This window comes from Triplophysa rosa, linkage group LG8, assembly GCF_024868665.1.
Source record: "Triplophysa rosa linkage group LG8, Trosa_1v2, whole genome shotgun sequence".
Classification (NCBI taxonomy): domain Eukaryota; kingdom Metazoa; phylum Chordata; class Actinopteri; order Cypriniformes; family Nemacheilidae; genus Triplophysa; species Triplophysa rosa.
The window spans coordinates 16948938-16974290 of record NC_079897.1 but is presented as its reverse complement, the minus strand read 5'-3'; the positions used below and the strand labels follow the sequence as shown (position 1 = coordinate 16974290).

The 25353-nt window shown below is 41.2% G+C and overlaps 1 protein-coding gene across 2 annotated transcripts; it reads left to right on the top strand.

The window, feature by feature from the left end:
* Positions 1-177: 177 nt before the first annotated feature.
* Positions 178-24286, top strand: setd2 (SET domain containing 2, histone lysine methyltransferase). Of its 2 annotated transcripts, none has more exons than XM_057339316.1 (22): positions 178-1112; positions 2496-2618; positions 7798-7819; positions 7968-11947; positions 12712-12843; positions 13023-13151; positions 13238-13361; positions 13455-13532; positions 14863-14960; positions 15073-15217; positions 15755-15889; positions 16000-16128; positions 16397-17557; positions 17878-17926; positions 18016-18277; positions 18392-19133; positions 19308-19433; positions 20356-20489; positions 20755-20866; positions 21988-22062; positions 22165-22266; positions 22802-24286. In XM_057339316.1, the coding sequence occupies exons 2-22, from the start codon at positions 2590-2592 to the stop codon at positions 22961-22963; spliced, it is 7926 nt and encodes a 2641-aa protein (XP_057195299.1). In that variant the 5' UTR covers positions 178-1112; positions 2496-2589; the 3' UTR covers positions 22964-24286. The 2 variants fall into 2 exon arrangements, with proteins under 2 accessions (XP_057195299.1, XP_057195298.1); XM_057339315.1 differs by having other exon boundaries at positions 17878-17935.
* The last annotated feature ends 1067 nt before the right edge of the window (positions 24287-25353 follow it).

Genomic DNA, 25353 nt, shown 5'->3' with positions numbered 1-25353 from the left:
TCACCGTATTTCATTGTCTCAAAAATCTTGTTAAAACTTCTAAGGTGGGTCTGCCATATGCTGAATTGCTGGTTCTCTTCTCCTTCTTTCCTGTTATTACAGAGGGACACATCTTAGGTGAAGAAAATTCCAGACAGAATTGCAAGATAACAATTCAAATTGTGTGAGCTTATTTGTTTTGAACAAACCTAAACTATAGTTTGATCTGATGTGACCACATGGTAAAATACAGTACAGAAAAGACACAAAAAATAGAAATGAATTAAGAAGATGATACCTAAAGCTGATAGTAATGCTAAAAGTAATGTTAGAAATACTGAGTATTGTTATTTGTATTGTTTGCCACCAATCCTTCTAAAACCAAACCAAACAGCAAAGATGCAACTAACCATTTTTAATATCAACAGACATCACTATGAAAAGTAGCTGACACGTTATTGACAATAAAGTCACCATTATCAGAATCCCTTCAAACTTGAAGTTTAACCTCTGGCAAAGCTACTTTGACCTCATGGTAAGAATTTCATAGCATGCATGGAGGCCCATATGGTCTCCACGTTGTCTGACTACATGCATTTCGGGAGACGTCTGTTAAAGGTCTTGCGTGTTTGGGTCGCACGACCTTTCTTGCATTAAACCAGTTTATTTCCACCATCTATTGAAACTGCCGGTGTCGTAATTCAACAAAGACCCCAGATTATAGGTTCGTCATCAGTCCCCTTGGGCAACAGTGCATGTCGACCTCGTTCACGGAGAGAGGAGGAGCCGCGACCGGTGCATCGCATATCGACTCCAACGGATAATTTGAGGCTGCCCCACACCATGAAACAAAAAGGATGTTGCCTTTTACAGCCCGCTTTGTACTGATCAATAGTACTACAGAGGAATCGTCTGATGAGTCTTCAATTGAGCATCGTGGACCGAGCATTCAATGAAAGCGTTTGGATCTAGCTACAGGCTATCTAACACCAGGCAAATTGTGTTGTCGAGAGCAGTTTGTTGTTGCCCCGTGTGGATTTGACGTATGTGTGCTCCTGGATGTTTTGGAAAAATCAAGGGAAAAGGTTGTCCTAGAAAATGGGCAGCTTCAACGAACTGGAGAAGTATACGAAGTAAGTGTTGTGCCATCTCTGTGCGTTTCTTTTGGCATACAAAACATTACTCAACGAAAGCCTGCGTGCACTTCCAATTTTACCCAGCTAGCCAGCGAGCTAACGTTACCTAGTTAGTACTAGTAGTGCTAACCGACGTTGGCCCTGGTACTTTGTTTTAAAGACATATATCCCAGGTTAACTATAACTTTCGTTTTGTAGACAACGGTGTATTGTAAATAGCCCGTTAAGGTTAACAAAGAGGTTAGTTTGTAAAGACAAGCAGTCAGATACTTTGTTGACCACAACGACAGTTCACCCTGTAACTAACTAGCCAGCGAGCTTTGAAGAAACTAAATACAGGGACCGATCAATAACACATAAATACAATTACGATTTATATAGAAAATCTCAAATTCACTGTGCATCTAAAAATAAACTGACATTACTGTGATATCAAAATGGTTTGAATATAATGGAAACACAAGTGAAGACCGATGCAGCGCGGCCTCCGCGTAGGCCTCGAATCCGCGTGATAAATTTTTCAGCTGCCTGCGGTCAAGCACTGAATGATCTCTTTGCTGCCATAACTAACCAGACAGTCGGTATTACAGGGTAATAAGCCATTCTGTTCAAGGACCTGCGCAATAGACATTGTTGTAGATAATACAGTCTATAACAGTAACTGATCAGTTGTAAGCAAAAATGGTATGTTGTGGAAACAAATGTCACCCACATGCACAGATAGCTCCTGCAGTAAGCAATTCACTCTGCCAAACATTGAATAAAGTCAATCAAGTTTTTACTCTTGCTGATACATAACATGGCTCTTGAAAATAGTATTTAAGAGCACGCAGCGTGTTTATTGATATTGTGGATCCACAGCACGCAATGTCTTTTCAGACATTTGAGACAAAAGGCAGTTTGTCAGGCTGAGACAGATAAGTACTCTTGCCTCCACTCATGACTGCTCCTGCAACAAGTAATACATTTGTTACAGCTGACCATTTCAACTCTGTCGGGTTTCACTTTTTGCAAAACATACCAAAGTCTAGCCTTTATCAGTTATCAATAAGCTATTTTAGAATGAAGTTCTTTCCTGTTCTAGCTACTAAAATGTGTTCGTTGTCTAATTTATCACATTAAACTTCTTAAGTATTGCAGTGTTGTGACTTATCTCAAAGGTAAGGTAGCAAAGATGTTTAAAGCATAGTAACATGATCATTAATTGAATCATTGCATATTTAAAAACATTCTTTGGGGGGTTTTGTGTAGACCTTTATACTAAAAAACATTTGACAATATCGTACCCTTGCCGTTTCCTCTGCACATACACTAACAAGTACATTTTATATCAAATAATGTACAGTGACTGAATGCAGTTGTGCTGTCTTTTATCCATAGGTGTGACATCACACTAGAGAGCATACTACTCTGAATTGGGTTGCCCCGGTGTTGCAGCTTTCTGCAAGCTGCTCAGCGTCAGAACTGCCGCAAAATGGATGATCTGTTGAATTCCGAGCTCAGGTACTTCCTCAAGTGCAGCTGATCACGTTATTGTGAAGTGGAATAGGCTGAAATACTTTTTGTAATCTGACTGTGTTCATTTAAATAAAACATTCACTTTCGGCTGTTGCAAAAGTGGCCGTGTTCTATAAAAGTTTTTAGTATTTTGCTTTATTCAGCATTGTTTGATTTGCACGTTTTGTTGGCCAAATGTACATATGACAATATAATTATCTTTAGCACCATATGTCAAGAAACAATGCAGGAATGTTAAGCCATACTTCACTGCAGTAGTAATCCTGCTTCTCCAGTTTCAGCCTAAATTTGGTTTTAAAGGGGTCATATAACACGGCTAAAACAAATATTATAGTTTGTTTTAGATGTAATGCAATGTGTATACACGATTTAAGGTTAAAAAATGCTGTGTTTTCCACATACCGTGCATGTTTGTATCTGCTCTTTGCCCCGCCTCTTTGAAACGCCCAGATTTTTTACAAAGCTCATTGCTCTGAAAAGCGAGGTGTGCTATGATTGGCCAGTTAACCAGTGCGTAGTGATTGGTCGAATACTGCAAGCGTGTGACGGAAATGTATTACCATGTTACCATATTTGGAACATCAGGTACCAAAGCAATTGTACTTACAGGTACGCCCACCTTACTTGCGTATACATTTGGGCGGTCTTAGTCAAATCATACCACGAACTGACGTAGATTTGTGGTGGTGTGGTTACACGAGGCGTTTCAGGCAGGTCTGGGTGAGCATTCGCCTTTAGATAAAATGCATCTTTTGTTCCGACACTTTAATTTTTGCAATTTTACGTGTCTAATACATGCATGGGCAACTTATAACACACCAAAGACACAGAAAAACACGTATTCGCACCATATGACCCCTTTAAAGGGGAGGTTTTTTTTCTAATTTTACACAAATGTAATATAAATCTTAGGGGTCCACAGAATGTGTCTGTGAAGTTTCATCTTAAAATACACCTCAGATCTTTTATTATACCATGCCCTAAATGCCCAGTTTTGCATGGGAGAAGAAACACGCTGTTTTGGTGTGTGTCTAAATGAGCTGCTAGTCTCCGCCCCCTTTTCAGCAGAAAACGCAGCCAGGGCTGTGAGCCTGTGCTTCCAACGACAAAACAAGAAAGAAGGGTCACTTAATGAGAAACGCTGTGCCTCGTCTTTAAACGCCAAACACATTGTTTTCTATAAGCGAACAGACTCCTAACAAAGGCGTCACGTTTTCTATATGCAAAAGTACACATGACAAAACGGTTGCGTTTTTACAAACCATACACTCTGCTTTCTATGAGTGAAAGTACCCAAGAAAGTAGGGTCACATAAAGTGAATGAGAAACACTGTGTCTTGTCGTTGAACACCAAACACATTGTTTTCTATAAACATATCCCCCGGGTCTATTTGCGAATGCGCTCCGGTCCCCCGTTGGTCCAGTCACAACCGCTTTCCAGAGGGGAGACGGGTGAAATAACAAAACGGGGTCACACTATTTATATGCGAAACTACACATGACAAACCGGTCGCGTATTTACAAACCAATCGCATCGCGTTTGTGAAAGTAACGTTACACAGAACAATCCCGTCGTGTGTTTACAAGCCTTACACATTGCTTTCTATGAGTGAATGGACAAAAGTTTCACCGTGACATTTTACCTACTTTTAAGTTGCCACAGGTCCTTGAGGTCTTGCTTAAAAAATACCGGTAGTTACAATGTCTTTATCTGCAGTTTTGCCTCGTTCAGTCTGGAGGATTTCCATGGAAAATAAAATAAACCCATTGCTCTCTTTTCTCCTGTGAGGCTGGGAACTAGGGATGCACCGAATCTAACATTCTTGGCCGAAGCCGAAGCCGAACATGATGTGAAACACTTGGCCGAAGGCCGAATAATACCGAACACCGAATATGGTTTTTGCATTTCTTCTATTTATTAAGCTATTTTTTCACTATTGCACAAACTGAATAGTCAAAATTTGCTTTTAAAAATTTGTCTTGCTTTTCAATAAAATACAATACAACTTAATATAAAATTGAGCAAAACAAAATACATTAAAACAAAAAATTTAATAGCCTATATTAATTAGGCCTATAACTGACTGGTAAAAGAATGTAATGTAAGTTACTCTGTACCCCTACAACAAAACACTTCATTAAAAAGTGTCATTCCACATTAGGCCTATAAACTAAAAATACGAATAAACTAAAACTGTTGGATTATTATAGGCTACGTTGCAAAATGATTGTAAGAAAAAAAAACATCGAACGCAAGCTATTCTGACTGATGCTGACTGACAACCATATCAGTTCACGTCTCTCCTGCAAACTCCGCCCACAGAAGCTGACTGTTCTCTGGTGCACTCGTGGCCGGGATGCACAGAACATACTTTGACAAGTTGTTTAGTACAGGGAACTGTGTGCGCGCGACCACTGTATGATGTCAAAGGATGTCGCGAGCGGCGGGGCTACTGTCAGACAGCCCGCTCCCGTCTGAAATAGCCACAAGTTACCGACCGGTAAAGACGCTTTCATTCGGAAATTTACTTCCGTGCGGCAAGTCCCGTGCTTTGTCTTTCTCTGACACCTTAAAATGCTCCACACACACACTGCCAAAATGTTTGCGGCATTAATAAAGCGCACGTCTCTCTCTCTCTCTCTCTCTCTGCGCTGGTTGCTAATCGTTTCTCGAGTCCATGTTCGGTAAAATTATTCGGCCATTTCACATATTCGGCCGAATACCGAACATGCGTTTTTTGCTATTTTCGGCCGAATATATTCGGTGGCCGAACATTCGGTGCATCCCTACTGGGAACAGTGTTCTGTGCTGGTCTATGCATACAACAACAGAACAGTTAGCATGCTTTGCTTACTTTTGCCATGGTGTTGGAACTTATACATGTATATCACTTGCGAAAACAAAAATGGCGGCAGCGCCATGGGTGGACACGTTCAGAAAAAGGGGCGGTAATATTATAATAAGAACCCCTACCTACGTCAGAAGGGGAGCGAAATCTGATCGGCTTGTTTTCTCACAGGCTTGCAGAGATAGGCTCACATAAACAAAGTTACTGTGTTGGCAATTTTTATGTTTTCTGAGTTGATAGATGCACCAGAGACCTGATTATAGCACTTAAACATGGAAAAAATCTGATTTTCATGAAATGACCCTTTTAAGGGATTTTAGATCACCAAGTACTTGAATATAAATTTTATGCAAGTTTAAAATGGGTTGTTTAATCTATAGTGCTGCGACAACGTCGACGTCGACTACTAAAATACGTCGACGTGCGTGAAATGCGTCAACGCATCGTATTATTTAAGTTTATCTGCTGTAATAGCAGTTTCTGTTCCCGGGCGTGTGTAAGTTAATCAGCAGAACAAGAGAAAGTATAATACACCCGATCAAAAGCGATCGAGAGCCTCGGACGCAGTAAGTTAGTGAATGGACGGAGGAATTCCCCCTAACGTTAAGTTACCCCCGAAATGCGATCATCACAGCATGGACACGCAATCACAAACGGACGGAGAGGGGCACGTAGATGTAGACTTTCATAATAAATTACTTTTTTGTAATTTACTTTTTTATAATGTAAAACTACGCTTTACATTAATGATTTACATTAACGCTATTGTAGTAGTGTAAGTTAGTGTATGTGAACCTTTGCAGATTGTGACCCTGCTTAAATTACTCTTAAGCTTCAAAAAGGACTGACTATCATGAAACCACCAATGCACTTTTTATGTCATTCGATAGCTTTATGCGAGGAATAAACCAATATAGCATAATTAAGAAACTCTGACCTCCGCTGGTGCTGTCTGTCAATCTCCAGTCAGCATGCGTGTGTCCGGTGACGGTCAGGACGCTACTCTTTCCAACATGTTCCAATGTTTTCATTATTCTTCATAATGACAAGATGATAGTCTATGGTTTTGTTTCAAATGTATTTTGCTAGAGACTGTGAGTTAACGTTACTCGTTGAGTGTAGCTTAGTTTATTAGAAGCACTGGAAGCGGTCTGAATATGTTGCGTCTTCATACGAAATAACTCTTTTTAAACCTCTGATTTAACTGTATACTGTCGGATTGATGCAACGCACTGTGTGTTAAACATGTAACGTATCATCTCTTCTCGTTGTGTTCTAACTATTATTTACTTTGGGGAGCAAAATGATCCCCGGGACTTCAGAAGGAGTAGGTGCTTTAAGCGCATCATTGTGCGTCCGGGATGCGCATAACTGTAAATAACGAAGCGAATGCATTAAGCGCATCATTCTGAGTTCCGGGTGCGCGGGCTCGCTTTAACGCCACTCTGCATTAAAGTGTTTTATACGGTGATAGTTTGTACAATAAACAGAGACAGATAGTAGTATTTTACTTTTACTCAATTATATTATGAGACTGAAAATAGAGTCGGATATTACTTGGAGGAAAGAAATACAGAGCCTATATCATGCTCTAGTATTTCATATACACATTTTTTAATGTTTTTACATTTATCTTTAGTCATTTAGCAGACGCTTTTATCCAAAGCGACCTACAGATGAGGGAAACAATGGAAGCAATTGGAACAACATGAGGACAACAAAAAGCATAAGTGCAATAAAACATTTTTTTACCTTTAATACAGTACTTAAGTACATAAAAAATCAGTATTTTTTTACTTTTAAAATTAAAACTACTTAATTAAAAGAAGATGGTGATTTTAATGTAAACACGGATTACAATGTTAAAACAACAATATTTATTTATAAAATGTAGTGGAGTAAAAAGTATGATTTACTTTATAATGTAAGAAAATACTAGAACTTATTGTTTATTTGCAAAGTTTGCCAAAGGATTAATCCAAAAAATCTGCGGATTAAAGGAGTCTCAGAGGAACATGTAACCCAGTTGTTGCTTGGCAGCTTCATTTGAGTTTCAATTGAGTACCTGCAAACCATGCTCTTTGTTGTTGAAGGTGTGTGAGTTGTGTATAATATGAAGTATCTTCACCAATAGAAAGGAAATGTTACATTTTCTAGACCAGTTTCAACAAGCAGGGAATGGCTATTTATAATAGAGTAACATTTATTTTTACAATAGGTTTTCAGTTTTCTGTATTTTAGTTATTCTGTATTTTAAATAGACTTGGCTAATTCTGCTTCCTTTTTTCCCCAATGCTGCTAATTTCTGACAACAGGGAGGATGTAAAAGATTGTTCGGTAGGTCCTTAACACACCCAGTGTACATACAAAAAACAATTATCGCTGATATAATGTACACAGTTCTTATTTGAAATACTGGACAGATATGGTCCTCACTGTGTTTCACTAATGAAATGCCCTTTTTCTTAAATTTTTATGTCACTAGATCAAGGTTGAAAGCCTCCCAAAGCAAGTCATATTCAAAGGTCTTGCCCCAAGGGTTGTATTGACAAACCATCTCCTGCCCAAAGGAACCAAAGCTAAAGTAAACCTTGAGGAACATGGGCGACAGAAGGTCTCCTTCAGCTTCACGCAGACTAAAAAGACACGTCAGAACTTATTTCTAGCCCCACCAAGCCTGGAAGAAAGCGATCGCTCGGCTCCACCACAAGCTGAGACCATACCCACTACAGATTTAGCAGGACACAGTAATGAAATTAAGAATGTGGATGTCAATACTTCCGTTCTTGCTGCAGCGGCGGGGGAGTCCCAGACAAAGCATCCCCCCGTATCCTTGGCTCTCAAATCAAGACATGATCTTGGAAAGATGCATTTTAAAAAGCAGATTCTCAGCATTACTGTTGTTGAGGATAACTCCATTGTCAGCACTGCCTCAGGTGAGATTTCAGAGCCGGTAGTCCCTTCTGAGTCAGACAAGATTAGATCTCCAGTCAAGGTTGGAACTGAAACCTCATTGCAGCAGGCTCACAAGAACTCTGTCATTGATAGTTCCTCTGAAAAAGTTATTAAAGAGGAAAACCCTCAGGAGAAATTAGACTCATGCCTTAAGGGTTCTGTTTCTTCCCATATTGGGAAGGGAGATACAGATTCGTCTGCCATTTCTGAGCATGAAGAAAACAGAAAATCCCAGACCCGATCAGACTGCACTCTTCCAGGTTCAGAGTCTGACGGGGATTCAATCCAGACATCTTCTAGTCAAAAGTCTAGTGATCGCAAAAATATAATTAAATCTGAATCCCACAGTGATGAAACAAAAATATCATTTAATTCCAAAGTGGAGGAGTCTGAAAAATCAAGGTCTGATAGGAGGGAAGATGAAAAGGGGTCAAGTCGTTCCAAGTCTGAGCGGGATTCCAGACATACGTCTTCAAGATCATCTCGTTCTGACAGAGACAGAAGAAGGACCAAAAGTCGGTCACGGTCTATATCTCGAGGCTGCCGGGCTATTTCTTATTCCAGGTCTGAAAGATCGAGGGGTGATAGACAGTCAAGGTCAGATAGGTCACATTACCATGATTCTGAGAGGAGATTTCATAGAAGTTCTCCTCATCGCGAAAGGAGAAACTCACGTTCTCGAGGTGACTGCAGGTTGCGTGACAGCTCTGACTCAGAGGAGGACCACAGGCGGATGAGGACTCGAGGTAGTGACTCAAGTCGATCGTCTAATTACTCAAGCTCGCAAAAAGACTCAAAATCATCAACTCACTCCAGATCCCACAGGGACTCGAAGTCCACGGATTGTTCTCGATCATCAGAGTCGGACAAAAGAACACAGCATTCAAAATCAGAACGATCTAATGCAAAAACCGGCGACTCTGAATCCAATAAAAAGAGCTCTTCAGAAACAGATGTCGGTCACAGGAAATCTAGTGCCCAATCGAAATCAGATATTAATGCTAAAACCTCAAATTCCAACCTAGCTACCTCGTCGCGAACATCTGAGAGGAGAGTCCAGAAGAACATTGGCACATCGGACTCCGATGAAGAGCATAGAAAAAAATCTCAGTCACAAGTGTCAGACAGGACCACCCGGAGTTCATCATCCAAAAAAACTGATTCAGATCACAAGACTTCAAATAACATAACTGGAGCTGACAGACAATCAACAGACAGATTAAGTTATAATAAAAAGCAGTCACGTTTAGCCTCCAGTCAACTTCTTCCTCAGCGGGAATGCAGAGTTTACGTTGAACTTTTGAGCGAAAGAAGTATTCAGTCTAAATATAAATACAATTCCCAACAAATTCAAGAAGGTACACACAAAACAACAGATCAACAAGATGAGCATCAAAATCCAACCCAAGATCTTAGTAGCATGGAAAATAGCACAGATGTCTCTGAGATGCAAAAGAATGTTGAGATATTGACAGAATCAAATGCTACTAGTCTAGAAGTTGAAAGTTCCACTAAGATTGACAAAACCGAAACGGAGGATGAGACTCCAGTCCAAAGTGAAACCTTGGCTGAAGAACAGACTGACCCAGTTGTGCTCCAGACTCCAGACCAGGATCCAGTCGGATCACTGTCAGACCCTCTTTCTGTGAAAGAATCACCGCCTGGAGGATGCTTGAAATTAAACACTAAATTGGATGGCTCATCGCTAAACATCAGTAACATTAGTATGCCTGTTACACCAAGTACTTGTGAAAAAGACTGTGAGCAGCTTAATGTAAAGCCTGAGCAACCCAGTTGTGGGAATGTGAAAAAGGATAGTAGTTCTAAAAAGTCAAGATGGGACATTGTTGGCCAAGACTCTTTAGAATCTCAAAGCCCTAAGAAAATGGTAAGTCCAGAAACTGTTGCCTCTGTGAAAGAAGTCATTTCAGTAAAGAAGATTGAGGTCATCAGTGAGACTAACCCTGATGAAACTGAATTACTGTCAAGTAAATCTGTAGAAGTGCTAGAAAGTGATGTGACTTGTCTTGAATCTTGTCAACAAGTAAGTACTCGGATATCCGACCATGATACCCAGTCTACCAGTGGTGGACATGTCCAACCTCTTGTAGATCATAATTTAGAAATTCCTTTAAATAGTACCCGTTTTGATGTTCCCCTTAATTGTGGCTTTGCCAATACTGAAAAACTCAACGTAGACAAACCTGAAACGCAAGATCATGATTCTTTAAACCGTGATGATAAATGCCACAGTGAGGACAGTGAGAGTGAAGAATCAGACTCGGATTCAGATGATGGACAGGTCTCCTTGAAACGACTGCACTCCGTGGTGGTTGTGCCAAAAAATTCAACCATTGCTCTTGAAGCGAAAGTCTTGTCTGATCCGTCTTCTGGCTCCTCAGTACGACAGAGACCTTCTGATACAGCCGAACCCCTAAACAGGGAGTTTGGTTATAGTTTTAACTCTCAGTCAAAGCATGAGGAATTATCGGCTTCACATTTTAAGGCCGGTAAGCAAACTGCCATGCTAAGTGCAGATGTTAAATGTCAGTTTGCTAGTGCGTTCTACCAATCACAGAGCGACACGGTTGACAGCACCAGCCATTCAGAAGCCACCCATTCTCACATGGACAAGAAATGGACTGCCCAAGAAAGCATTTACGCCCAAACATCTGTTCAGAACTTTGAGATGTCTTGTAGACAGCCTGAATCTGGCCACCATCAGTACCATGATCGTCCAGATAGCTGGAATGGGAGAAAGGGAGGAAAGCAGCTGTATGATGATTCGGACTTAAGTGTTGGGAAGGGTTATAGTCCGGCCTGGGACTTGAACCACTCAGAACAACCCACCAGCACATTTCAGCAGCCGGACAGCAGTCATGGCAACGAACGTCTGCCACATCCGGGTATTGCTGCTGCATTTGACAGTTTTCACGGACAAGGTCCATGGGCACAGCCTGTTATCTCTATAACCAGCAATTCAGTCAACACACACGTGCCTGCTCAGTATCATGATTCAGTCAACCAGATTCATCCAGACTCCCTGACCAATGACCACGATGAAGACTGTGAGGGAAGGGTATTGGGGATTAAGCGAGGCTCAGTCCCGACTGTGGATCATCCTGGGTCATCCCCATTTGTTCAAGCGCATGAGATTAGTAGCAATTGCAGCTTCATCACAGAGGTTCAAAGCAACTTGGAAACTCCTAAAGAAGATAACCAGAAGCCTCATAGAGGAAGGGGTCCACCCAAGAAGAGACGTCAAGACTTTGAGTCGGAATCGGACAATGAGGCAGAGGCTGGTTTGACAAGTAAAAAGGAGTGTTTTGATGAGAGTTCAGGGGGGGCGAAAGATGGCAAGGAATTGTTTGACCGAACACAGGAGGTTCCACGACCACTGCTCAGTCTCAAAAACTTCCATGATCCAGCAGAGTGGAGGGAAAAAGCAAAGCAGAAAAAAATGCCACCTTACTTTGACCTCATTGAGGAGAATTTGTATCTGACAGAACGGTGAGTACCCACTTTGCCTGTTTACAAAATGTATATACACAACCCTTGCAGAATCTGCTGAATGCTAGTTTCTATTTAGTACTGCCTTAAACAAGCAATTTTACATTGCATTTTAACCTGTTTAAGTCCACAACACAGTAACTGAATATACAACAAGAACTCAATTCAATGGTTTACATCCCCTTGATACTTGGATCTATGACTGTTTATGTTTTGTGATACTTGTTCATGCGTCTTTTATTTGTCCTAAACCATTTAACTATCCACTGGTCTTCAGAAAATTTCTCCAGGTTCTTCAAATTATTTGCTTTTCCAGCATCTTCTGCATATTTGACCCTTGTCCGACAGGCTATATGATTTTGAGATCCATAGTTTCACACTGAAGACAATTCAGAGACAACTATTACAAAAGGATTAGACATTGACTAGTGCTCAAGAAGGCAACACAAAACATTAAGAGACAGACGTATATGAACTTTACAACAGGATAATATAGTAAATAGTGTGTGTTTTGAGTGTAATGCAGAGAGCCTACTGCACCTACAACAAGCATTTTACAGCATTGGGACATTTGCTTTACATTCTCTTATTTGGGTGGTAATGTGACTGTACAATTGAAACCATAAAATACAAAGTTTAGGTAATTGTAATTTAAAAAAAAAATCATAACAATTAGCATGACAGGCCTGATCGTTTTTTTCTTAACTCTTAAGATATAATTTTCCATTCCGTAAAGCAATAAAATCTGCTTTCTTTCTGCACAGCAAGAAAAATAAGTCTCATCGTGACATCAAGAGAATGCAGTGTGAATGTGCCGTCCTCTCGAGAGAAGAGCGAGCCCGGGGCATCATGGCATGTGGAGAAGACTGTCTCAATCGCCTGCTGATGATTGAGTGGTATTGACTCTCTTCCTTAAACCAAATATGAGGATGCTAGTAAAGAGCATAATTTATTATAGTTACTCTAATTTCTAGTCTCGTTGTGTTACTGCCAATTACTGCTAGAATATCAAACCTTCATCCTATAATTTTTAGTAAGAACACACTGTTTGTTTTTGCTTTAATTTTCTCTAAAGCTCTTCCCGGTGTTTAAATGGAGCATACTGCTCCAACCGTCGCTTCCAGATGAAACGCCACGCAGGCTATGAGGTCATTTTGACCGAGAGCAAAGGCTGGGGTTTACGAGCTGCCAAAGATCTGCCATCGTAAGTTATGTTTCCTTCAGCTAACATGTACGCTTACATGTGTAAGTGCTTTGTCGTTTATGTGAATTACTTTTTACTTTTTTCAGGAACACCTTTGTTTTAGAGTACTGCGGGGAAGTTTTAGACCACCGGGAATTTAAGGCACGGGTGAAGGAGTATGCCAGAAACAAGAACATTCACTATTATTTCATGGCTTTGAAGAACAATGAGGTGATGCTTTGTGATTAATGCAAAGAATTCAATGCATGATCAACAGTTCTTTAAGCACAATGGTAAATGCATAGTCCCTCATTATATCTGCAGATCATTGATGCTACACTGAAAGGAAACTGCTCCCGTTTCATGAATCACAGCTGCGAACCCAACTGTGAGACTCAGAAGGTAAATCGTTTTTCTTGTCTAGTGAAAAACCAGTGTTGATAATGTTCACCTGTCATTTGCTACTAATAAAACTAGTGTAAAGCCAGTAGTGTTAAAAACTGTACTGGGGTCTCTAGCAGCCTGCTGCAAATGCCTTGCAATGCCCTAGACTAGTGTTGTCAAAAGTACCGGTACTTCGGGTCCAAGTCGGTACCTAAAAATAAAAAAGTTGTCGGTACCTAATTTTCACAAGACCCGGTAGTACCGACGTACCGGGTCAACCGGGTACTGATGCTCTGTCTGACAGGTTGTTAGTCGGAAACTTTTTATAGACGCAATAAGACGTGATGAGCGGATAAGCTCCGATCCACAAGAGATGCGCACAGAAATACTTCAGATTCAAGTCATATCACGAAGAAAACGAACAGAGTTTTGTGGTGAAACGAGGAAGCATCCGGATTTAAGTTAACAAGTTCAAGCGGTAAGTTTCAAATTATGTTCGCGTTTGCATTATGAATGTTGTAGCATATGTTAAGTTAAAGGTTACGTTAAAATAAACATCCCTGTTTGCGTGTTAATTAATTTGTTAGCGCCAATGCTAATCCAGTCAAGTGTCCTTATTAACCATTTAATGCTTTTATAACTGTAATGGAGTAAAATTAATGGGAGGACAGGATGGGGTTTACAGTACCTGTTTTATTTAGGCCTATCTGAAATCTATGTGCTAGAAAACTATCATACTAACTGTATGACTAGCAATGTGTATGTCTTGGATAGATAACTCTATTAGGTTTAAAAAACCACATTTAAACTAAAGAAAAATATATCTGTTGCATTTATTATTTTAATATACAGTTACCTTAATGCAAGTAATCTTGTGTAAATGCAGTATAAAAACTGAGGTTTGTTTTAATATTGTATATGCATGTTTGTTCAGTCAGTTGACTTACTGAAGTTTATTCTATTTGTCTTTACAGCAGCAGACTGAGGAGGATGTTCATCAGCATGAAAGACCCCAGAGAGCACACAACAGTTTCAGCAACAATTAACTTATACTTCATGTATACAAAATGGCATTGCTTTCTATACATTTATATTAACAATGAGCTTTATTAATAAAATTGTGTTTCAATTAGCATGTACTTGTGTTTTGCTTTGGTACCGAAATTGGTACCGAGAACCGTGGAATTTTACTGGTATTGGTACCGACTACTGAAATTTTGGTACCGTGACAACACTACCCTAGACCTCTTTAGCATTAGAGCTGGCTCTGAACCAGCTTGTTGAATATTATATATTCTTATATGTAAACTCTTAGTTTTGCATGTCTAACCCATTGCACTCTTTGCAGTGGACTGTGAATGGTCAGCTCAGAGTTGGCTTTTTCACCACAAAAGCTGTGGCAGCTGGGACGGAGCTCACTTTTGACTATCAGTTCCAGAGATACGGGTAAACAATAGACTCTATTCCTTTAAATCAAAACGGCACTGTTTTTTATTTTGGTAAAAATAAAACTTGTCATAAATGCATTTTCATCGTAAGATCTTACTCCATCCACCAGGAAAGAGGCTCAGAAGTGTTTCTGTGGAGCTCCCAGCTGTCGAGGGTTAATTGGGGGAGAGACTCGGGTCAGTGTGCGCGCAGCGGGTGGAAAGAAACAGAGGGAACGCCCACGGAAGAAAGACACTGATAGTGCCCTTACCACGGTAAGGATGAGGCTTGGTTGTTGTGCTTCAGTCTCATTAGGAGTTAGGAGTAGACTGGAGCATAACTGTCGCTCAGGTGAATTTGAACTATTAGCACAAATAAACCATTACGGGAATATCGTGACCCCCAACATGATCATTGTTGTCGTAATGTGTCTATGATTTTGCTTAATGGTTAACTAATATATAACGCACTTCCTGCCGGATTATTTGTAACTTTTTTTAAGTTAGCAGCACCGGAGGGATGATCCCGCAATTGAATTGGGTCGTCTTGGTTCTTGCTGTAGCCAGGTTGATTGCGCTGAGACTTGCAGGACCTGTTCTAGTCCACAAATAACACCGCTCATTTCAGTTTATGATTTACGGCTTGTTTCGACTAGCACTCCTTATCACTGGTACAGCCCTACATTAAAAATGCCAGCAAAAATGAAAACATATTTTAGATGCATTAAATCGAGTGAGTTGGCTTACAACAGGAGAGTGATTCATCCTGTTATTATTCTATAGTTGATGTTTAAATGTTGTTACATTCTGCAGTTGGATGAAGAGCTTGAGGCTCTACAGGAAAACGGGGAGGGTTTATGTGGAGAGAAGGATGTGATCTTACTCTGCAGGCTCATGGTACGTGTGGAGACGATGGAGCAACGACTCATCTGCCTTAAAGTCATCAAGGTAAGAGCACGTACATGTAGTGCTGGAGGGCTTATGTGTAGGTTGGCTGTTACGTTTTTTTATAATTGCTGAAAATCACTCCTAACTGAAGAATTTGCATGCTTGCGCAGAATACCCAGAATTCTTTGTGCCTGAAGCAGTTCTTGGATCACCATGGCCTCTCTCTGCTGTGGATATTTATGGTTGATCTTTCAGAGGCAAAGACCAACTCTGTGAACAACATTAAACTACAGCTAGAGGTAAACGTTCAACATACATATACAAACTTGCAGGAGGGTAGTTTTTAAAAATGTAAATGAGGAACAAGCTAAATATTGCTTGCTAGCAGTTTCTGTTGATTGTTAATACTGTAAAGTGAATAGAATTTTTCTGGAAAATGTTTCTTTTCTCAATGGTTGATAGGTTAATTATAGAATGAAAATCTTTGTTTTGACTTAATTATGATAGTTATATGTTCTCCTGTAGATGTTAAGCTTGTAGATTTACAGTCTGTTGCACCATCCTCAGATAATGAAGGCACTGGCAGTGCTGCCCATCTCAACGAAGAACATGCTGGAGGAGAGCCGTGTGCTGCAGTTCATCCAGCGCTGGGCTCAGAGTCGGCCGCTTGTTCAACCTACAGAACAAGACGGCTACTCCAGTGAAAGCACCTCACGTGCCCAGACACCACTCAACACCCCTGATGGTCCACCGGCCAAGCTGCCCTCCGAGCTGGACGGAGACACCCCCAAGCGGGCGGTCTATCGTAGGCTGAAGATCATCAGCGAGAACAGTCTGGACAGTGCACTCTCAGATGCTAGTAAAGCTTCCGATGGCAAAGAAGAAGAGGATGAGGAGGAAGAAGAGATGGAGGACGAGGCTTCACAGTTGGAAACATTGGAGAAAGTTGAAAGCATTGATGAGGGTGGAGTTGAGATTGAGCCCGTGGTGAAACAGGAGACCCCTGAGGCTGCTGACATCACGCCATCACAGCCAGAGGATATGAGCACTGAGGATATGAGCACTGAGGATGAGTCCCTCAAAGCGCAAGAACCTGAAGAGAAACCTCTCTGTGAGACTGAAGAGCAACTGTCCACGGAGGAGAATAAACCGACCCATGAAGAAGAGAAGCTGATGGATGAGATCAAGATTGAGGAGCCATCTATGAATTCAGAGTCCACGCCAGCCGAGGATCCTCCTGCCGTCACGGACATCACTTCTGCGGAGGATGTAGATGATAAAAATGTTGAAACTCTTATCGCAGATGAACAGGTGGAGAATGCACCTGAACAGTGCAGCTCAGAGGGCAACACAACTTCTGTAGAGATCACACCCACACAACCATCAGAAGTCACAGAGAGCATCTCCTCTGAAGCCACAGCTGTTGCCATAGAGACCACGCCCACAGAATCTCTGTCCATCTCCATGGAGACGACTACACCTGCTTCTGACTCCGTTTCTTCAGTAAACGCATCATCGGAGCCTGTAGTGGCTGTTGGTTCTGCAGATACTTTGGTGCTGGGTGCTGGGGTTGTTCCAGCAGAGGGCGCTGCAGTTGGAACTCCCTCGCAAGATGAGGAGGAGGGGGTGTCTGATGTAGAGAGCGAACACAGTCAGGAGCCCCAAGTGAGGGCTTCTGACATCAGTGACATGGCCGCACGTCTGCTGGACAGCTGGAAAGACTTGAAGGCAAGTGTTTGCATTTAAATATGCAGAAAATACAGAGCATCTTTTCTGTTATTTTCAAATAAATGCAAATGGAAACAATAGTTTTGTTTGAAATTTGGGAGAAATATTGTTAGTAGTTCACAGAAAGAAACAAAAAGGATAATTTTACCTAAACGCATACCTATAAATAGTACATCTTAAAATCAGAAAAAGGGTTTCTGAAATGGTCTCTTAATTTTTTCCGCGGCTGTATATTTGATACCTGCATTTTTAGTGATGATGTAATTCTTTTATAAATAAACTGGTTTATATTTAAAAAATGTTCTTCTCATTCTTCTCAGGAGGTTTACAGAATACCGAAGAAGAGCCAGGTTGAAAAAGAGTCCAATGGTAAGTTATGTATGTATCTTAAACTACTCCTACTTGTATTATTAGCGACACTAGCTCAACTTTTTTTTCATCCTTTATCTTTTACACAGATCGCAGTCGTGATCGGGAAGCGCTGATGACCCCTCGCACGCCCTCGAGCAGTCGGGAGAGAGAGCGAGAACGAGAGAGGGAGCGCGATCGAGAACGGGAACGAGAGAGAGATTGGGAGCGTGAGCGAGACTGGGATCGGGACCGTGAACGGGATGGAGAAAGATCGACACTTCGTAGTGCAGATAGGAAACGAAGGCGAGGCTCCACCTCCCCTCTGCCGCCTCCAGCCTATGAAAGGGGCAACCGCAGAAATGACGACCGGTAAGATAAACTCATGATTCCAAACCCATATGACTGACTTGCACACAATATTCTGGCCATAAAAGTGTCAAAAGAAAACTCACACCGACATCCTCTTGTATTTCTTTTCTGTAGTTATGAGCAGACCAGCAGCAGCAAGAAGAAACTGCACACCAAAGAGTCTCGTAACAAGCTGTCCACAGAGGAGCGACGCAAGCTCTTCGAGCAAGAAGTGGCACAGCGTGAAGCCCAGAAACAACAACAACAACAGCAGCAACTGCAGACGCTCGCGTTCAACCCGCTGGCCTACGCCTCCAGCCCGAGCTTCATTGGCTACCCGCCTGGATACCCCATCCAGACCTACGTAGACCCCACCAATCCCAATGCGGGAAAAGTTCTCCTACCCACACCTCCTTTAGAGCCTCTCTGCGTCACGGCTGCTGACGGCACGGCCGTTACCTTTGAACAAGTGGCGACTCAGCCCATCATATCTGATCTTGGTCTGGCCTCACCCTCTTCTACCACCACCCAAGCTGGACCTGCTTCCAGCCTGGCACACATCCCTGCCTCATTGGAGCTGGCATCTGGCACACCGACTCAGCAGTTTGTCCAGCCCGCCTTGCTGGTGCAGGATCCGAGCCTGGCTGTCTTGTCAGTGCCTGCGCAAACACCCAGCCCGCAGGTTCAAAGTCAGCAAGGCTACACCACGCTCTGGGACCCCAACACGCAGCAGGCGGTCACAGTCCAGACGCAACCCACCCAGCAGTATTCCACTACAGCGCAGCCTCAGACCGCCATTTACTATCAGGGTCAGCCCTGCCAGGCCATCTACAGCATTCCTGCAGGTTACCCACAGACCAACACTCCTGTCATACAGGTGGGACATCGACGCCTACCTTAATTCTTATTCTCATTGTGGCTGATATCTTAAGATTCTGTAGATATTATGTGTTAATGTTCTTGAATGAAACTGCCACTTCATTGACTAAAGGCTTGCATCTGTTAATCAGACCTTTGAAGCTCATTTTCTCTTGTTTGTGGGCATGCGCAGACCTACAGTGAGCCAGCCGCCAGTTACCTGCACGGGCAGCAGGTGTACACAGGCCATCAGCAGGGTGTGGTCGTGCAACAGGGAGGCACCGTCACCACAATCGTCACGTCTCAGACTGTTCAACAGGTATGTAGCCTTTCACCAGAAGAGGGCGCTGCCACCCCAAATGTGTATGACTTGCTTTTTTTAGATGAATGCAAGCAAATAATGCACCTCAGCAGACTCTATATTTTGTCTTGCACTTTTGATTTAAATTATATTTTTTGTGTTTTTCTTATCTCAGATTTTAGATCGTATATTTTATTATGTGTGCACAGTCTGCAGAGAGTTAGCCAAATTATATTTCACTACCAGTTGCATACTTGCATAACTGAGTATGTGATAAAAACTATGCAAAATGTTAAAGCTCAAAAAAGCACACCCATCCTTTAGTAATCTAAATGACTTGTTTCTTTTGAAATGAAGCAATGTGTTTGTGTGAGAAAAGCCGATTTATCTTTTGAGGCGATTTAGCAGTCAATACCTCATTTGTTATGTAAACAAACCAGCCTGCAAAGTTCCACCGATAGCTTTGAATCTGATTCTTTTTTGCTATATTTAAACTTAGCTTTGGAATACTTGGTTTACTTGGATACACAATGTTTTTAACGCTTCATTCATTCATGAAGTTGTATATCTGGGGTGGCATGAGAGTAAGTAAATTCTGAGAGGTTTTTATATTGTTGCTGTCTTTCTAAAACCTCTGATGTCCAAATTTGCAGTTTTTCAGGAAATGGAATAAACACTACATTTTAAATGATTAAATACTGTGTCAAAGATGACAAGTGCTAGATATATTAGATATTTGTAAAACTGATATTTGTGTCGACTCTATCTTTAGTTTGGAGCAAGAATGGCCCTAGTTGTCCGATAAGACAACCTCACAAGCGTTTAAGTACTCCACCACACGTCCTGGAGCGCTTGCGATTAACATGTAATAGTCAACAGCAATCAGTTCCACTAACTTTAACATGCTGACTAACCTCTCCTGAACTGTGATTCACCACAGGAAATGATACCCAACAACATTATTGACCTACCACCCCCTTCCCCGCCCAAACCTAAAACCATCATCCTGCCGCCCAGCTGGAAGGTGGCACGTGACCATGAGGGCCGAATCTATTACTACCACATCATCACCAGGTACGAACTGCCCTTAATAAACAAACAATCGTGATTTAAAAAGTGATTATTGTCTCACTCAGTTTCAAGCCAAGTTAGTTTCTCTGTATGTCATTCATTTACTGAAATTACGTTTGCATTATTAAAGTATCACACATTCAGCAGGGTGAGGATAGGTTGTCGATAACAGAATTTTAACTAATCCTTTAGGCCAGCAGAATCAAAACATTGTGGTGTAAGCGAGACGTTATGAGAGTTGGATGTGATTTTGATCTTTGTGTGGCAGACAAACACAGTGGGATCCTCCCAGCTGGGATGGGACTACAGAGGAGGCCAGTGTAGAACACGAGGCTGAGATGGACCTCGGGACTCCCACATACGACGAAAATCCTTCAAAGGTATTATTCCAGTATTATGAATCTTCCTTGATCTTTTAGCGTAAACGTTTGATGAACCATCATGCCAGGTGCACCCAGAATATTAAAACCTAACCATGGCATCAGAACAATAAGCACATTTGTGTAGGGCTGAATTAATAATAATGTAGAAAACAAAGGTTTTAGTTTTCATTGTTTCATTTTTAAGATCATTGTTAGCAATCATTGAGATTATTGTTTAAATAAACAAATCATCTTTGAAGATGCCACGAGCGCTCTCGAGGTCAGTTTAGTGCACGCTCGTGGAGTCTAAAATGGGCCCTGCCTCTCTGGATAATTGAAGATGTTGTTGCAGGCATCTAGGATGGAATGGTTCACAGCTGGGGCTTATCCACATAGAGCAAAGCTATTTGGATTTAGGAGGGAAACGCTTAGATCGCTTAGATTTGCCTCAGGGGGTTTTATGCGTGGGTTTAGACTTCTAAGACAAATCATCTGGTGCACATGATCACATGAGGTAAGACCAGGGTAAACCGAGACAAAAGCAAGTTACAGTAAACATTTCTTTATAGACATGTAATCTTACAGGCTATGACCATCTCGATACCAGCGTTCATTGCCGATCTCTCCCCCCCCCTCTCTCTCTCTCTTCAGCTTGTGCTGGTGTTTTCTCTGGCTCTCTTTGATGCTAATGCAACCCAGCTGTTGAAACTGCATTCATTTATGTGTGGTTTTTTGTTTTGGAGTGGAACTGTGCAAATCTCTTTTGTCTTCTCGGCAAACCATTTTCCGTCCCTCTTTCTTTTATACTCCACAATGTCTTGACTAGAAGACTGACACTACAGGAAGCTTTCATTTGCTTTATTTTAGCCTTTAACGTTTCTGTTTGCAGCCCTCTGGGATAGGAGGCAATGACACTTTTGGCACCGATTCAACACGATTTTCGCTTTGTTCAAATCTAATGGCACCCTGGGAGTTCCAGTGTTAGGTGTTCTGGGATTTGATCTCCGAAATATGTGGAAAAGAGAGATAAAACAGTGTTTGGATAGGATACGGTTACCTCAAATAAAGTGTCAGCGTTGTTATGTGTCAAATAAAGTGTGGGGATTATCAGTGGGTTTTTGTTTGACCCCTTTCCACAGTTCTCTACCAAGACGGCCGAGGCGGACACCTCCAGCGAGCTGGCCAAAAAAAGCAAAGAAGTCTTCCGCAAGGAGGTAAACTTGCGATTCTATCTGGGTTTTACCAAATGATTATAGCAGCAGGTCGTGTGCGTCTGGCTCGTGTAACCATTCAATTTCTCTTCCTCGTCTCTTCAGATGTCACAGTTTATTGTGCAATGCCTTAATCCGTATCGCAAGCCAGACTGCAAGCTGGGCCGCATCAGTAACACGGATGACTTCAAACATCTTGCAAGGAAGGTAATACGTGTGTGTGTGCGTGTGAGAGTTTTGTAATAAAATTAGTACTTAAATAACTTTTTTTGAGACTGTGTGTCCACCAACATATATGAAGAGTTTGGTTCCAAAATAAGAAAACTTGTTCGAAAATCATGTTTTTTTATTGTGCATTCCAATTCATATAAATCAAACTGCAGTTGGTTTGTTTTGATTTAAGCCATAATAACTAAAAAAAATACAGATGACTAACACAATAAAACGCAATAAAAACATAACATAATTAAAAACTAACTCAAAATAAAAAAAATTGTAACATTTTTAAAAGCGGAGTTATCTCATTTTGGAACCAAACTCTTCATATATAGACAGCACGTTTTTTTAGTACCCTCATTTTAAACCGTAGACATCCAGTTGGACTGGTCTGATCTTTGCCTTAGTGCCTTGTTTCAAACACAAATTTTGAAGTCCAGTGACCCCAAAACTAGACTAATGTTATTAGCTGTGATAAATGTGTCCCTCAAACCCTGTATTTGTGTGTCCGTGTGCGTGCTCACAGCTGACTCACGGGGTGATGAACAAGGAACTGAAATCCTGCAAGAACCCTGAAGACCTCGAATGCAACGAGAACGTCAAACACAAGACCAAGGAGTACATCAAGAAGTACATGCATAAGTTCGGCACCGTGTACCGGCCCAAGGAAGACACCGAGCTGGACTAACCTGCCCGCGGCAAACCCAGGAACCTCCTGGCAGCTCTTTTCAACCACTTGCTCCGAGCAGGTGGCCCAGACAGTTTCCGGAGCGAGTCCTGTTGTTTGTTCCATTGTCTTTCTAACCACGTCCTAAATGCTGCTCTGGGCCGAGCTGTTCCACACGGGGACGGTCTTTCGATGAGATTCGCCTGGCAGGAAACTGCTACGCTGTGAAATCCAGAGGACACACACACACCAAGGGTGCTACACAGACTCTATCACAGATTTCATGTTATTTTTTGTCTTCTTAAAAAACATCTAAATATGATCTAAATATGACGTGATAGTCACATTGGAGGGGAGCAACGTCTTAAACTGTTCCCAACGTCACACGTTAAGTGGACCATCTAAATGCTTTTTCCCTAGTTTTTATTAAGGGCTTTTGGTAGCTTTTCCGCTCCTTACTGCTAACAGTCAAGACTGGTGAAGAAAGAAGTTCTGGCGTGGCTGTCAAGACAGATGCAAAGGATTACGGTGACAAAAGTGAGCCAATAGATGAGCCTTTATTCATAATTTACTCAACAATCCGCATTACTTATCGTCTTCTGCGTGGGCTCACCCTGCTCCACATTGTTTTAATGGTTTTTAAACTACGGCATAGAGTTCCATTGAAGCGTGCAGGTCTGTGATCTTACCCCATTTGGTCTTGTCTTGTTTCTCCTCTCGAACGGGGGGAGAAGGTTATGTAGCAATGATATTTTATCCAGGTCTTTCACACTGTTTTTACATTAACATTTTTATTCAATGTCACAAAGGCAAATGTGAAGCCTTCCGGGCAGTTCGAAGCTTGTTTTTGTGGCCCATAAGCTCTGGCCATTTACCGACTCACCCAACATTAGTTAACATGCATTAAATCTGTATTATATTGCTTTATATGTGAATATATTGAGAGCTAGTTTTTGAGACCATTAGCTGAGACTTTGTAAAAAAAAAAGACTGTGGGGTCCACAATTTCTTGTGTAAATATGTGTAATTATACCGAACCGGAATAATGGGATTAGAAGGATGTGCATAGATCCAAGTCCTCCGTCCTGTCAGCATGACTGGTGTTCCCACATCAAGCAGAATTCCAGACTGTCCCACTGCTCCGTACATTGGGTGGGGTTTTAAAGGTGGGGGTGTCATTAACTTTTCTTTTTCCTTTGCTTTCTCTGTTGAGAGACTTGGGATTGTTGTTTTTTAAGGACAAATGGGAGTCTCACCCCACTCCACTGTAAGTACTGTGCAAGCACATTGTCATACTGCGTGTAAAAACATTTTAAGATCAAATAAACTGTTTTCTAAAAATAAGTCTTGTTCGCTTTCTCATGCATCCATATGGTCCACCAACGTCCATCAGTTTAAAGTAGTGACTGTTTAATAGCAATCCATGCTTGACATTTCAGTCAACACAAATGTGCCGTTTTACCTGTTTTACTTTTATGATGTGACACATTTACAACTAGAAATCAAAGTAGAGAATGTTAGAGGGGACAGGGGAGGTTTATTATTATTTACCAATCCAACATTTGCACTTATTACATTACTGCCTTTTATTACTGTTACCTACTGGCAAGATTTTTGGGAGGCTGCATTTCCAAAAGCAAAACAAAAAAAATGCTGCAGGGGTGATGTATTTTTGTAGGCCAACTTGGAAGTTAGCACACAAACTACAAGGTAGATCAATGTCAGCCCTACCAAGTTTTAAATGACTCTTTCAACCATTATCAAATACGTTTCATGAGGAACGACTCTGGATGAATCTCCATCCACATTTTTTAAAACGCTGCCAATGTTGCATTATGTTTAGGTGTAAAGACATTTAGATGTAGCAACTTGTTAGCAACCACATTTTGTGATAAGTGAGGTATTACTGATGTTTTAAATTGTGAAAATATCTTGAGCTCATGTTAATCAAATTGAAATTGTATCAAGTATTTAACCGAAAAACCATTTAAAATAACCATTGACTTCAGGACGAGGGAACCGCAAGGTTTTCACCGTACTGATATAGGTCTGATTTACAGTAGGATTACAGTAGGATGTTTTGTGTTTTTAAAGCACAGTTTTCCATAAGTCAGTTTAGTGAATTGTCACATAATGGATGTCACATCCATATTCCTCATGAATGAGCATGTGAAAATTAAAATAAAAACTATTTTGTAGTCTATGAAGAGCAATCCATTCTCCATTTGTTGGATATTATTGCTTCTGGTTTGTATCTTTTAATTCACAGAAATCCTATAAAGTGTGTTGTCTCTTAAAAATGTGTGTCCTATTTTGTCACAGCCATAATGCATTCATTTAGTAAAATATAAACAGATGATTCAATACATTGATAATAAATACATTCTCTAAGAATTTATATTTCAAGTTTC

Excerpts from the sequence above, each read along its gene's own strand:
- setd2 (XM_057339315.1), top strand. The coding sequence starts at position 2,590 with ATGGATGATCTGTTGAATTCCGAGCTCAG. Across the intron at positions 13,362-13,454 it reads TGGCTTTGAAGAACAATGAG|ATCATTGATGCTACACTGAA; the intron begins GTGATGCTTTGT and ends TTATATCTGCAG. Across the intron at positions 15,218-15,754 it reads CTGATAGTGCCCTTACCACG|TTGGATGAAGAGCTTGAGGC; the intron begins GTAAGGATGAGG and ends TACATTCTGCAG.